We start from the raw sequence: 15,265 nt of genomic DNA on the forward strand, positions 1-15,265 counted from the left end.
AGCATAAAAATGGGTCACTCTTTTTCCTTTCACAAGTTTCTGGTCCAAGAACCACCTTTCTCCCAGGTCCTCTGCCTACCAAAGGTCAGAGGTACCTGGAGAAGGCTGTCAGTACTGGACAGGACTTTGTCCAGGCATTGAATATGCCATATTTGAAGGCCACACCTCACCGCTGTGGACTGAATTAATTTATATTAATTTGTTGAGCTAGCTCAAAATCATATCCAGTGATTGCCTCAGGTTCAGTACTTAGAAAGAAACAAATTCTATTCATGGGTGAGTACTTACAGAACAGGTGATAGATCTAAGGATAAATAGTGTGCCCAGCAGGGAGGGGGTCGCAAAAGGGGAGCTCCAAGTGAATGACACACATCCCATACAAGTTCCTGCTTCTCGTGGGTATGCTTTCATTTGCTGGTTCCAGCTATTCCACTTCCCAGTAAAATACATAGGCTCAGTGGCACAATTTCCATTGTGTAACAATCATGTGACCCAATTTCCATTGTTTGCTCCCAGTTTTGCTGAATGCTCATGCCAATAAACCTGATTTTTAAAGGTAAAATGTTGCTTCAAAGTACTATAAGTGAAAGAACCGTCTCATTGTGTTTCAAAAGTGAAGGAAATGGCAGTGCTTGATATTGGAATGGAAGAAGCTCTTTCGGGCTGAGCAAAATGCTTTGCTAGATATAACCTTAAAAGTGGTTTTGTTGAGCAGGCTCAGGGAGGGGATGTGTTTCTGCTTGAGCCAAAATAAGTTTTTCTTTATAATTTCCCCTTCAGCCTCTGAGCTGAAATATTTATTATTCACCCATTCCATTTCCCTGTACAAAAGATGGTAGATATGCATGAAATTGTGACATATTGTGATTCTGACCATCTCAAAATGGAACAAAGATTATTAAAAAAGAGAGAGAAGGAGAGTTGAGAGTCGCAAATGAGCTGAATGGAATGCCTGGAGAAAGCAAACCTGCATGCTGGTGTGTTCAGGGAGAACCATGCTGATGTTGGCTCTGTGTTCCAACAGTTGGCAGCTTGTGCAAGCAGAAGGATCCTGAATGTGACAAGGAGACCTCTGAGTGCACAGACTTCGATGGGGTTGCGCTCTGCCAGTGCAAAAGTGGGTACTTCAAGTACAATAAGATGGACCATTCCTGCAGAGGTATTGCACTTTTTTTCTTTTGGCCTGAGTTTGCTTAATCTTTTTATGTCAGTTGCAATGATTTGTGCTTGTGTGCCGTGCACATCACTGTGTGTGCAAGAAGCTTGATATTATAAATAGATATCAGCAGGTCAAGTTTCTTTTAGTCGGCTAGAGGACTTTTCAGCAGATGCTGGAGGTGCAGTCTCTCTCTTGGAATAATATTATCCTTTTCTGGAGCATGCTGTGAGTCACAATGGTGCAGAAGAGGGAGAAGGGGGCCTGACCATGCTGGGCTTCAGCTCAGTGGCACAGAGCAGAGATGACGTTCAGCTCTGCCTGTTTTGATTTTGTCTGAACTCTCGGCGAACTTCAGATAATTGCTTTGAATTCACGAGCTTATATCAATACATCTTCACTATTTTTTAAATAAGCAAGTATCTGAAAATGGTTATGAATTTATTTTTCAACTAGGTTCCTGATAGAAATTTTAAGCTTCGGGGTTATGTTATTTTTAGCTACTCCTCAGATCATGAAATTTGTTTTGCTACATCTTAAACAAGGCCTTTGTCCTTGTGCCAATAGTCAGAGTGAGTTTTATAGGATGACGGCTTCCATTCCCTATTTGCAGCACTTGTTGCAGGGCTTCTTAGGAAATCCAGGTTTTTTATGACCTATCAATAATAATTGCAATGGTGGTTATATATTGTGTCTGGCACTATCAGCAGGGTTGATAATAAAGTAGGAGGAGATGCTTTGTCATTTCTGAATCTGATCGGACTGCAGGTGGTGGATGCCCTGTCCCTGGAGACACCCAAGGTCAGGCTGGACAGGGCTCTGAGCACCTGTGTCCCTGCTCACTGCATGGGCACTGGACCAGGAGGCCTTCAAAGGTCCTTTCCAAATCAAATGATTCAGTGGTTCTATCGTGTGTCTGGAAATAATGCGTGTGCTGTGGGCTCTGGGATGGGCTTCCCTGAAATGGGCAACCCTGGCTCTTGGGTCATGGTCCTGCCTCTCCTCTTCTCTACATCTGCAGGCAATACCCTTTGTATTTCCCTCCCTCCAATCTACTTGTATTTTGGAAGAAGGACTTTTGTTAGGAAATACTGATTGTCCCCACCCACCTTGAGAGGCAGAGAGGGCAATAATGGGGAGCTGAGATGCCCACAAATCTTGGGGATTGACCATCTTGTCCATGACTCTTGGCAAGTGTTGGTGTGCAGATAAATGCCTGAAAGGCTGCAAGGCACTCAAATGCAATAGTTATGTAGGGGGCTAAGTGATGTAACACCTTGTAGACAGGGAGATGTGGTCACACTCTGATTACCAGTCTTGTTTGCTGTGCTAAGTGAGAAAAACCTACCCCCTGTGTGGTAGTGGGGGCTACTGAGTGCACAGTGTGGCGCACCAGCAGTGTACCAGCCTGTCAGCATCACTGTCCCCATCTGGGTAAGCGAGGCCATTAAGGTTTTTAAAGTCATTTTCAAAAGCCAAGCTGTACTGGAGCTATTCTTTTGATATTTATAGCACATAATATGCCAGGCTTCTTTAGAATCTCTGCCCTCTTATTGACTGAACAGGAACTGTGGTCTCCCAAGCATCCGACCCTCATTGTGGGTTGTGCAGACTCAGAGTGCTAACTCCCATTAAGTACTTGCAAAGGGGAAACAACCATTGTGCTGCCCCATCCGGCCTCCCGTGGGAGGCTGGGGGGCAGTTGGGAGGAGAACACCACTATGTGACCCCAAGTATTTCTCTGCTCTGTTCGACACCTGGGGAGTGCTTGAGAACGTCCTCAGGAGGAGCAATGGGGCTGCATAGGGCAGGGTGCAAGTGCAGAGGCAGGCAGGGGGATTTGATGGTGCAGAGGAGAAATGTGATAACATAGCTTTTTGCAACCCAGAAAATGTCCATCCAAAGGCTGGAATTTGACACTGGGATAATGCAGACCAGAGAGAAGGTGAATGTTTTTAATGGCTGGGGAAATTAACTTTTTGAGCATCTGACTGAGTGTTGCAGTTGATTGTCACTGTAAATATTAAAACCAAGCTTGGATGGTTCTGTGAAATGTATTTCCACTTCAACTATTTGATTTGAAACCCAATTCAATTTGGAATTGAATTTAGGGAAGTTCTCTGACCTGTATTATGAGGGAGAGGTCACAGTCACATTGCTCCCAGCTGGCACTGATATTGCTTGTTACTGGTGCTGCAAGAGCCATAAACCCCGAGTCCAGCTAGAGCACTAGTGGTCTCTTCTGGTTTATTAGGATATTGCCAGCCTGTTGATATTCTGTGGGAAACAATGCAGGTGTGCATTGAATTCCCAGTTGGGCAAGAAGAGTTTGTGTCATGAATTATTTTACCTGCTGCCCGCCCTATGACAGGCTGGGAGGTGAGCTAAGTGCACAGTGTTTTGCCTAAAACAAAGGTTGATGTAGTATCATCCTTTGCTGTAGTAGTGTAGAGCATGCAGCTTCCTGCTGCATCAGTGCTGTCAGCCCAGAGGCTGGTTGGTGTGAAGGTGTGATGGGAAGCACTAATGTGAGTGCCTCCTGTGCACCACTGTGTGGTGCTCATGGCCCTTCTCTGTTGTGTTTGCAGCCTGCGAAGATGGATACAAGCTGGAAAATGAGACCTGTGTGAGGTACAGTGAGAGCTCTGCCCCCTCCTACCCCACCGTCCTTCTTAGTGCTGCTTTGGTGACCTGTTGGCACAAGCAAGCTGATGAAACCCCCTCTTATTTTCTGTTGTCAGCTGCCCGTTTGGCTTAGGGGGATTCAACTGTGGGAACCGTAAGTACCAAGTGTCATTCATTTCATTTTGGGGGAAATTTGAAACCAATGATTGCAAGTAACTATGTCTAAAGCACAGTGAGTGCAAATGACTCTTGTCAGGTTTTTTGTCTCTTCACTGTCTGTCAGAAGTTATTTTGCTGGCCAAAATATTTAGTTGACAAAGTTGACTTGCTATTATCTGCCAACAAGATCTGTGTTTTCCTTGGAGATTTTTTTTCCATGGATGCTCTGCCAAGATAGCATATACACACTTTGGAAGTGAAATATTCAGAGTGAATCCATGAAAATTTGTCTAAGATATTCTGAGTTAGCAGTGCGGGGTATCAGTCCCCCTGGCACACAGGAGCCCATCCTTCCTTCAGTGAGAGACCCCCAGCTCCATTTGCTTCAAATGACAATTACAGAGGGAGGAAGGCAGGAAGCAAACAGTTAATCCACTTGCATGAGGACTGTGTTTACATGAATATTTATAGCCAAACTGTCTCTTTCCTGCTCCTAGCATATCAACTAATTACGGTGGTGATTGCGGCTGCAGGAGGAGGATTGCTGCTTATCATGGGCATAGCGCTGATAGTCACCTGCTGCCGGTAGGTTCTCCAGAAATGCAGGCTAGGTGGAAAGGAGGAGTTTGGGCAATAAGAAGAATTGCTGGGCTGTTGTGAAGAGGTGTTGGAGTGCATTCAAGGTCCTTCTCCAAGCACAGGTTCTGCTCCTGCTCTCATTACGTTATTCCCTCTCAGGCACACACACATGGTGCACACCTAGTTCTTGTACCAGCAGGCAGCTTTGAACTAGAGGCAAAGTGTGCTGCTGAGGTAGTTGTGCTATGTGATTTATAAACCATGATAAAGGGCTGCCTTGCAGTAACAATCTCTTCCCAACCATTCTAGCCCCAAATCTAAGATTTCAAAGCTCTCTGTTCAAAGTCAGCAGTTGGGTGGATCAGTAACGTAGCACTGGTAGTAGGCACAGTGTCCTTTGGTGCTTTGAGTCAGGCCAGGAGATGTGATGGTCACTACACCTCCAGGTGGGAATGGTTTGGTCTTCTAATGGGTCCTGGTGTTTGGCAGGCCAAGTAGTCTTCTTTTCACTGGAGATATTAGCAACATCCACTCCTACAACATGGGGGTGATGTAAGGGCTTTCCGCGGTGTTCAGACCAGCAGCTTCCAGTTCTTCCTTCTTACGAAGTAAAATAGTGCCTAGAAGGCACTTGGAGACTTGAATAGAGTGGGGGCTCATGGACATTTTCAACAGGCATAAGTTGAAACAGGAAAGGATCTTATATCAGGATTACTTATAACTTTTCACTTTCCTTCATTCTTTTCTAAACAGGAAGAATAAAAATGACATAAGTAAGCTTATTTTCAAGAGTGGGGATTTCCAGATGTCACCATATGCCGAGTATCCAAAGAACCCCCGAGCACAAGAGTGGGGCAGAGAGACCATTGAGATGCAGGAGAACGGAAGCACCAAGAACTTGTTGCAGATGACAGATGTTTATTACTCGGTATCTATCTGCAACTTAAATCTCAACCTTTTCTATCTCATACAGCAAAGAGACATCTCTTTATTTTTGGAAGCATAGATCCCTTTCATTCAAAACAAAAGAGCAAAGCAAATGGCTTCCAGAGACAGCAAGGCACTGGGAGTTCTGTGAACTCCAGCTGTTGTATATGTCTGAGTATCACAAAGAAAGTGTCAGTTGGAAGAGTGCTGGGAAAATGCCTAAGCACTCAAGATGGGGAGGGGTTATTCATGTGAGTGAAGGTTGCAGGAGTTCACACAAATCGCACTTATTGAGCCTCTGCTTTCCAGGGAAGAGAGCAGCGAGCAAAACTTTTCTTTTCTGGCTTGTATTTTAAGCTTTCCCAGAGTAATTTTACTGGTCTACACAGCATGGAGGAAAATGAGAGAAAAGCACTTCCAGATTATACTCAAAGCAGGAAACAAACTGATTTTCTAGGAGCATTTCTTTTAAGAGCAACTCTGATGATATCCTGTGTTAAGGTGAATTATTTCAATGCCTGAGCTCATTAGCACAGTTCTCTTGGATTAAAAATTAACCGTACACTTAGGCTGCATTTGGTGGAGTCGGGTAAACTTCTGGATGGGTAAACTTCAAGAGTTCTATTTGGCAAGATGTCAAAACTCAGTTCCATCAGAATATTGCCCTCAGGGAAATGCGTGACTCCCACAGTACAATTAATTCTAAGTCGTAGAGATAATTAGTGATCGTGTTGTTCCTTCTAGCTACTGAAATAACTGATGGGAAAGATGGTAAAGCTGTACTTGGAAGAGGAGTTGTCTGAGAATAAGACTTGTTCTGTGTTTTTTTTTCTTTTCCCTACTAATACAGCCAACTGGACTGAGAAATCCAGAACTGGAAAGAAATGGACTTTATCCTCCCTACACTGGTTTGCCTGGATCTCGACATTCATGCATCTACCCTGGACAATACAATCCATCCTTCATTAGTGACGAAGCCAGAAGAAGAGACTATTTTTAGCAGGACAGAGAGGGACTGGAAGATTGACAGAGTTTTGTGGCCCTTGATCCCCAGGTGCAATGTGTCTCCTGGCAGTTCAGCCCACACCAGTCTCATTCTTCCCATTTAACAGGATGGTCTTTGAACTCCATACCGAATGTTGCTGCCCCCAGGAATGGTTCCATTCGCTGAGCAGCAGAGAGGAAGAGGAGGAGGAAGTGAATGGCTCAAGGTGCACATCAGTAAAAAGTGGAAGCTCGTGTGTACTCTGGTTTTGTTCTGTGCTGCTTCTTCACTCCTTACGCTACGTGGCAAGCATGGATCAGTACAGGCAGATGAACTGTGTCCAGCACTCTGTGTTGAATACCACTAGGGAGTGTTTTGTTTACAGATCTTGTTCACTGTTGACTGTGCTTGTCTTCTTGGCCAACCTTCATGCAAAGATTCACTGTGTGACTGGTTTTGGTAGGACAAGTTTGTCCACCCCTTTTCTCCTTGCTGCTTTGCTTTCTGCTTCGTATGTGACAGGAAAGCTGGCTTGTCCTCTGACCCTTACCTTCTTGCTAGTAGAAGTTCTCCAAATGGTGAGGCCTTTGCAGCAGCCTGGTGCCTGGCAGTGTTGGCTGATCTCATGGGTGGATTGTCCCTGAGGAGCAGGAGAAATTAGTCATGCCACTGAGATTCAAACTGAAAGTAGGCACAGTTGGTTGTACGTGCTGCTTTGAGAACTTATGTAGATAGGGAAGAGCGTAGGTATGTCGTCTTTCTGTCAGCCAGCCTGGTCCAGAAGTGATGCTGCTACACATCATCACAGTGCTTCTGTATAAGAGCTTAGCAGGATGTTTATCTTGCAGGATGAGAAGACCTATTAAAACATCAATGTGATGTAAAATATATAAGGAAGAAAAACATCAGCTGGGAATTCACCCTGCTTCTTAGATGAAGTGTAGGAAGAATAAATAATGCTGTGGTCCTGGCTAGGCATGTGCAACATGGCATCTAGGCATTGTGGGTGGGACATAGCTTTCAGGACTTCACAGCCCACCTTGATTTCAGGGGGAACTGTGGAAGCTTTAAGTCCACTGGAAAATAAGGTCCTCAGCAGTCAGTTGCATTTAGGGCAGAGAGAAACATAATCCTTTCAATCCTAGCATAGCAAAGATCACTTACATCAAAATATTTTGCTTTCTGCTGTTCTAGTTTCGGGTGATTCAAACCGGGCAGGTTTCCTCAGCAAGGTGTGTGAATTCATATTAATCACTTTGGCAAAAGCTAAAGAATGAGAGTTATTACATTCCTCACTAAAGATCAGATCAAAAGCCTATTGACTTCATTCTTTCTTGAGTAGGGTGTTGAAAGAGCTCTTATTAACCAAGTATATTTCCCGCTTATCTTAACTGCAAAGATAACCTTCATCATCCAGACCTTGCCCAGATACAGGGTCCTACTACAGTCCTTCACCCTCAGTGCAATCATGTTTTTAATTCAGGATGGCTGCTTGCATGAGGATATCAGGTAGTACAGTTCCTTAGCTATTAACCCACCATCCCTGCACTGAAGGGCACGTACCATCTGACATTCCTTTCTCCCACACAGTGCTCAAAAAGGCACAGTGCCTACAGTTAAATTCAGTAAGGTATCTCTGAAGCATTGAAGACTGAAGGATGTGTCCCCAAAGTGCCTGACCACTGATAAGAAAGGCAGTTCCAAGGCTGATGTGTGGTGTGGCTGCTCCTTGAAGGCAAGCCTGGGGTAAACATGGCAATGTTCATGTCCTGGAGGTGCTGGGAAGCTCCCAACCCTTCCAGCACTTTGAATAGCTGTTATGTTCTGTTGTGTCCCCTACTGAAAGGAGCAGCTATGCATAGCAAGGGTGTGGTTTGGCCAAATCTAGGTTTTTATGGATGCCAGGGGCAGTATGCTCCTCACTGACGTCATCTTATGGTCATGGTGCATGTGACTGAATGCATAATCACATTTGCAAGCTTATCTCATATGTAGGGTGGAAATGAATGGATGCTTATGCTGCTGAAGGTGCTGTATTTAAGGAGCATTCTAGTTATAGTGTCCAAAACAATGTAAAAGGCAAAGCATAAGAATTAACTGTTCCCAGGGTTTTCAAACTGAGAAAGATGTTCTCCTCATCGTTAGTAGTCAATATCTTAATTGCACAGGGTCCACTGGATGGTATGAAGCAAGGCCTTGGCCCTGCCATGCTCTGGAGTCCTTTAAAGAGGGCATTATAGGGGTCATTCTATGAGGGTGAGCTGCCTCTTTCACCCAACACCAGCTCTGGTTGTGAGAGTGCCTATAACAGAAGGGACTGCCTCTCTCATGAGATGGATGAAAGCTTTGTCTCTGTTACAAATGAAAGGGAAAGCTGTGAATTGGTGCTGGATCTAAATCCAGAGCACATAGATGAGCACTGGGATTTGTCCCTGTTTGCGGAAGTCAGCCTAACAAAAAAATAAGCATGTCTCAACAATGATGGTAGGATTCAACTGTACAACACTCAGACAGGGAAGAGTGTGGGGATTTGCTTATACCTGCTTTGATTAATTGCTTGTTTATTTTGAAGGCTGTGAAATGTTCCTTTGTATGCCAGGTGTGAAGGACAAAGTGCAAAATACCAAAGGACAAATGCAGATCCATTCTATGTAAAGAGTAACATATGGGTTACGTGAGCAAAACTCCAATCTGTGTCATTTTACAGCATTGCAGATTGTGAGTGATTTGAGTGGGAAATATGATAGGACTGTTCCTAACTGAGATTACAGAATTCATTTTTAATGACCTTTTAAATTCTTCTTAGTGAAATGAAAGGGTCTCAAGAAAGTCAGCAGGATTTTCTGAGTGAAGACTGCCAAATCTGGCTTTTTTCCAAGAGAACAAATTTTATTGCACTGAAATTCTATCTCTGCCAGAGCAAGTAAATGTTGGGGTAATAATTATGAGATTATTCCGTTGCAGCTTCCTTTTAGTTCTGGTAACAAATGAGTCAGTGTCCACAGGAGGAGGAACATGGTCACTTCTGACCTCCCAGCACCTTCCACGGGTGTCCCAGGAGGAGAGGACTGAGGCAGGTGCCAGCCCTGAGGTCAGTGCAGGCACTTACCTGTGCAGGATAAGTAGTAGCAGTACTTTTGGGTTTTGTTGATCCTGCAGGATACGAGTCTCCATGTGGAATATCAGTTCCTGAAGCCCACTTTCAAATGTGGGCACCCCTGTGTTTAGCACCTAACTCCCAGGATTGCCTAGGCAAATGCAACTCAGGCTGTTTAGATTGCTTTTAGCTTGCCCAGATTGCAGATTTTGAGCAAACTGGGTGCCTTTGCCAAGGGAAATTGCTCCGCTATCCAGGAGGACAAGATGGAAATAGCAGGTTTCATGCAAGGAGACTGCAAGTGGCTCAGACAGGTGTGAGGAAAGGAGGAAAAACCACACCGACACAACAAAGAATCTGTTTGCGTTTCTGGCTGCTGTGTAAAGCCAGGTGAGCTGTCAGCAAGGGCCCACAGGTGGTGTGTGGGGGAGTCTTCTGAGGAACAGAGTGCTAATTCAGCTGGTGACAGGAAAGGATGTAGGAGGTATGTGTTTGCTGCTGTGGTGCTCTACCACTTGTACTGACAAAAGCCCCTCACTCTCAGAAATGCCCCCACCCCCCAGCAGTCAGCCTGGGAGAGTGGGTCAGAGTGAACAAAGCAGAACAGTGCAGATTGGAGGGGTCAGTGTAAAAGGATGCTGCAGCCTTCCTGCATCCCTGTCCTGCACCCTGCTCGTCATGGCCAGCCCTCCCGTGCTGCACTGGAAAACCAGGGTTCTTTTGCATGCCATTCAAATCTCAAAGCACTAAATTTGGCTATATGAGGAACATGGGGGCAGGGACATTTTGATGCCTTTTGCCCTCTGTGTTTATAGCACTGTGTAAAAGAACAGCAATGAATCTTGTTTCCATTGCAGCATATCCCAGAAAGTTCCCCTGTTGCCCTGTTTACAGAGGCACTAAAAGTGATTTGCCTTCACTGTGAGCAACCAGAAAAAGAAAAAAGAAAGCACAACCAACCCTTTCTGAAAACAGCAATGAAATGAATTCAGTGAGAGGTGTTTGCAATTGCAAAATAGTGCCAATGCTTATAAAGGTTGTTTGCTGAGGATTGACAGAGCAGCAGTATGAGTTTGGACACTGCTGTAGCCTTGTAAGGAAAGTGCTTTCCCAGGACATGTCTCTGATGCTGGTCAGTGGCCATATCCGTTCCAAATCCATCTGGACTTCTCATTCTCTCATAGTGGTGTTTAGTTTTCTTTAAATGAACAAGAACGGAAGCATTTTACTTAAATATTCTTCCTATGCTGACAATTGTTTTTCTCCTCTTTACACAAAAGGACCCAACCCAGCATCCACTTTGGTGACTGGGATAACTCTCCCATGGATTGCAGTGGAGTATTTTAGGCCTGTGTCATGGTTTTGTATTCCCTTGCCAGGTTCACTTGCGTGTACACCATGCATTCCTGCAGCTCTGTCTTCTGCTCATTCCTGTAATATTGTTGCCTTCTTTTCACGTCGTATTTATTTTTCGTATGTGTCCTTGTTACTGTAGCAGGGCCTGTATTATGTAAGATTGAAAAACAGGTTGTTCAAGATCTGAAATGCTTTTCTGAGATGAGAATGAATGTGAATTTCATAGAAGACGTTTTACTGTTCAGCCGACCTATTTCCTGTAGTGTAAGATCTCCAGGGATCTAGAGGTGATTCGTGCACTCACAGTTAAGAACTACCTGTCAGTTCACATACTTGTGCTTTCAGAAATGAAACAAGATCTCCCAGTTTTGAAAGGTTTCTGTGCTGTAAGGTCATGTGCGAGGTAACACCTCTCCTGCGTGGTTTGTGTTTTGTGTGATAATATCCTTGTTGATGGAAAACTGAGAGAGGGTGCCTGACATTCTTCAAAAGTCATGTGTAAGTGCTAAGTCCATTGGTCTTCATTCTGGTAAGATGGTGGAAGGGAGGTCTCTTTCAAAAGGTGGATTTTGAGCATTTATTTGTGCTTCCTCAGTCAACCTGCTTCATGTTCTTCCCATTGCTGTGCTTCCTTCTCCCTAGCTCTGAATGTTCGCTTCCAAGTTGCTGGGGTTCTAAGGACATTCTCCAAACCAGTATTATTTAAAGTTGTATCATATTTTCTGCCTCTACTAATTATACAGTACTGTAGTAGCAAAGTATAATTTTTAAGGATTGGATTATTTTTATACCTGCATCCAATATTATTAAATCTGGCGTTCTAGTCAGTATTATAAAAAGACACAATAAAACTATGAATATTAGCATGTCTCAGCTTTTTCACTGTCTAAAGTTTTCCCTGTAAAGAGATACATATACAGCTTTTAGATTGAAGGAATCTTAGATCCTTTTGTTCTTCTAGTGGTGCTTGGTGACTGAATGACTAAAATGGAAAGCAAGAGGAAAGTCACATGTTCTGGTTAGCTGTTCTAAACAGACTTGTGGTCGCTTCTGTGCTGATAATGTTCATTTTGGTAGTACTGAGCAACTCAAAGTTTAAGAATCTTACTTGGTTTCATTTTTCATCCATTTGGAAATGCTGGAATTGGTGAAAGTAGGGAAGGAAGAGCTTGGGAAAGGTTGGTGCAAGGACAGAGAACTTGACCACATAAAGATCAGTCCTATATCACTAATAGCTGTTGGGAACCATGAAGACTATAAAGCTGAGTGTTCCTCAGAGGAGGAAGCTTGGTCCCTTGTATCCAGACAAACACAGAGTCCTGCAAAGAGGCGTGATATGGACGAGCATCCTGAGTATTGGCAGGCTTGTTAATCCGGGGCAAACATTCTATATTATGTCCCAGAGAAGTACAACACTCAGGTGTGACAGGAATTGAATGGAAACAAGGTACTCTACCAAAATCTAGATGGGTGATCTGAAACAACCATCTGACTCTTATAACCACAAAGAGGCAAGCATCTAAAGAAGGTAAGATTTCCCTTTGCCTTTACACTAATGTCACAGTACTCTGCATATAGACAGCTGCACTAGGTGAAATGAGTGTTATCTGCAGAGAAATGATGAGTCTAGAAAATAGTTTCTTGCTGCATCCTGAAATTCAAGTCTACTTTCTGCAGTGATATGGTACAGAATTACATTATATGCCTGCTCCTTTTCTAGAAAGACTCCAGTGGGAAAATAGAGAGAGTAATGTGGTTAATCCTGTCAAATGAGGTTCTGCTCATTTGCTTGTTGCAGTGCCACTGTTTTCTTACCAACAATAGTATTGCAAGCTGATCTGTTTTCTGTGTGGTGTTGGTGTCTCTTAAGCAAAAGGACAGGTCACGTTACTGTGAGGCTGGGTAAATTTGCAGTTATGGACATGCGTGTGACTCAACAGTCCTGCCCATTTAAGATCTGCTTACTAGTGCCTCTGAGATCATTGAATGCAACCATGCTGTGTGGCCTGAACCATAGAATCATTCAGATTGGAAAAGACCCATAAGATCATCAAATCCAACCATTAACTTAACACTACCAGGTCCACCACTAAACCATGTCCATAAGCACCATATCCACGCTTCTCTTAAGTACCTCTAAGCATGGTGATTCCACCACTTCCCTGCACCAAAGCCTAACCACTCTTTCTGCAAAGAAATTCTTCCTGATAGCCAGTGTAAATACTGCCTTGTGTAACTTGAGCCTATTTCCTTGCATTCCATTACTTGTCTCCTGAGAAAAGAAACTGAAATCCATGTCTCTGCAAACTCCTTTCAGGTAACCCAGGTGAGCAAACATGTTTCCCCTCAGTCTCCCTTTCTCAGCCCCATTTCCCTCAGCCACTCCTCAGAAGCCTTCTAGACCCTTCACCAGGTTGCCTTCTAGTCCTGTCTCCTTGTTCCCAACAATATCCTTCTTGTAGTGAAGATCCTCAAAGTGAGTCCATTGCTTGATGTTTAGTCTTACCAGGGCTGAGGACAGGACAGTCCCTTCCCTGGCCCTGCTTGCCCCACTGGTTCTGATGCAGGCCAGGAGCCATTGGCCTTCTTGGCCACCTGGGCAGACTGCTGGCTCATGTTCAGTTGGTAGCCAACCAGACCCCCAGGTCTTTTTCTGACAGGCAACTTTCCAGCCACTCTGCCCCCAGCATACAGTGCATGGAGCTGTTGTGACCAAGTGCAGCACATGACATTTAGCCTTGTTGAATGTCATACAACTGGCCTCAGCCTACCAAGAGCCTTCCTGCCCTCAGGCAAATCAATCCTCCTGACCAGTTTGGTGTCATCTGCAAACTTGCTGAGGGTGCACTTGATCCTCTCATCAAGGTCAGTGATAAAAACGCTAAACAAAACCTGTTCCATTTCTGAGCCCTAGGTAACATCACTTGTGACTGACTGCCTAACGATTTAACTCTGTTCACAACAACACTTTGAGTACACTGTACAGCCAGTTTTTTACCCAACAAACAGTACAACCATCCAAGCCACAAGCAGCCAATTTCTACAAGAGAAGCTGTGAGAAAAAGCATCAAATGTTTTGCTAAAGTCCAAATCGACCACATCCGCAGTTTTTCACTCATCTGCTAAGCATGTCATCTTGTCATAGACAGGGATCAGGTTAGTCCTGCAGGACTGTCTTTCACAAAGCCATTCTGACTGCATCTGATCATCTAGCTGTCCTGTACGTGCTATGTGATGGCACTCAGGGTGATCTACTCCATGACCTTCCCTGGCACTAAGATCAGACTGACAGGCTGGTAATTCCTGAATCCTCCTTCCTGCCCTTCTTGTAGATGGGCATCACATTTGCTAATCTCTAGTCAACTGGGACCTCTCTGGTTAGACAGAACTGCCAATAGGTTATTGAAAATGGCTTGATGAGCACTTCTGCCAGCTCATTCTGTATCTTTGGGTGGATCCTGTTTGGCCCCATAGAGCTCTATGTGCTGTATGTATATCTATATATAAAGATATTTTTTAATTGCCTTAATCTGGAGCAACAAAGTTATGTTCTAGCTGAGTTTTTGCCTTTCTTATTTGCTTCCTGCTTTACTGCACCACATCTTTGCAGCCTCTTGAATTGTTTGCCCCTTCTTCCAAAGGTCATAAACTCTATTTTTCTTACTGAGTTCCAGAAGAAGCTCTCTGTTCTGCCAGGCTGGTCATCCCTGCCAGCTCATCTTTCAGCACATAAGAACAACCTGTTCCTGTGCCTTCACCAACTCTTCTAGACTCTTTTAGCCTCTAGAACTACCTCCCAGGGGACTCTAACAACCAGGTTCCCATTCTGAGAACCAGTAAACAAAAGAATTTGAACTGCATACTCTTCCCCTGATTGCAGGTGAGTCTGGATACATATAATTTGGATTTAGACTTTTTGCAGGTTTGTTTGAATCTTCACCCATTTGTGACACACATTTCTAAATGTTGGGGGTTGGAATTAGGTGACCTTCAAGGTCCCTTTCGATCCAAGTCATTCAATGATTCTGTGTGTGTGTAATACTCCATGGGTTAATTAAATTTACATGAGATAGAAAAATGTATGGGAATCTGGTAAGGAACTGAAAAATATACAGGAAGATGTAATCCAGCATGTGAATAGCTATAAAACAATCTTGTTCCTTCTCTAATGAAGGAACCTTCTGATGACATGATTGCCCCATGCTTACATTCAGGTTACAGTTAGATAATGGTGCCATGACTATGTACCTTAAAATTAGAAAAGACCTTTCACCTCTGATACCGTTTTCCTGCCATAAACAATGATCAAGACAAGTGAACAACCACTGTCTGTTACTAAACATAGCACACTTTAAAGTCATTGTAATTGTTGGTCTATATT

At 44.0% G+C, this 15,265-nt stretch overlaps 1 protein-coding gene across 3 annotated transcripts in view; it reads left to right on the forward strand.

The window, feature by feature from the left end:
• LOC107316810 (protein HEG homolog 1) overlaps positions 1-11,747 on the forward strand; it is a 35,131-nt gene extending 23,384 nt beyond the window's left edge. For 2 of the 3 annotated variants that reach the window (XM_015868712.2, XM_015868713.2), the window contains exons 16-21: positions 1,025-1,159; positions 3,745-3,787; positions 3,898-3,935; positions 4,438-4,525; positions 5,273-5,447; positions 6,297-11,747. In XM_015868712.2, coding sequence (XP_015724198.1) covers positions 1,025-1,159; positions 3,745-3,787; positions 3,898-3,935; positions 4,438-4,525; positions 5,273-5,447; positions 6,297-6,446 — 629 coding nt within the window. In that variant the 3' untranslated portion in view covers positions 6,447-11,747. The remainder of the gene's footprint in view (positions 1-1,024; positions 1,160-3,744; positions 3,788-3,897; positions 3,936-4,437; positions 4,526-5,272; positions 5,448-6,296) is intronic. The other variant, XM_015868714.2, reaches the window with a different exon arrangement.
• Positions 11,748-15,265: the final 3,518 nt, after the last annotated feature.

Source organism: Coturnix japonica, chromosome 7 (genome assembly GCF_001577835.2).
Source record: "Coturnix japonica isolate 7356 chromosome 7, Coturnix japonica 2.1, whole genome shotgun sequence".
In the NCBI taxonomy this organism is placed as follows: Eukaryota; Metazoa; Chordata; class Aves; order Galliformes; family Phasianidae; genus Coturnix; species Coturnix japonica.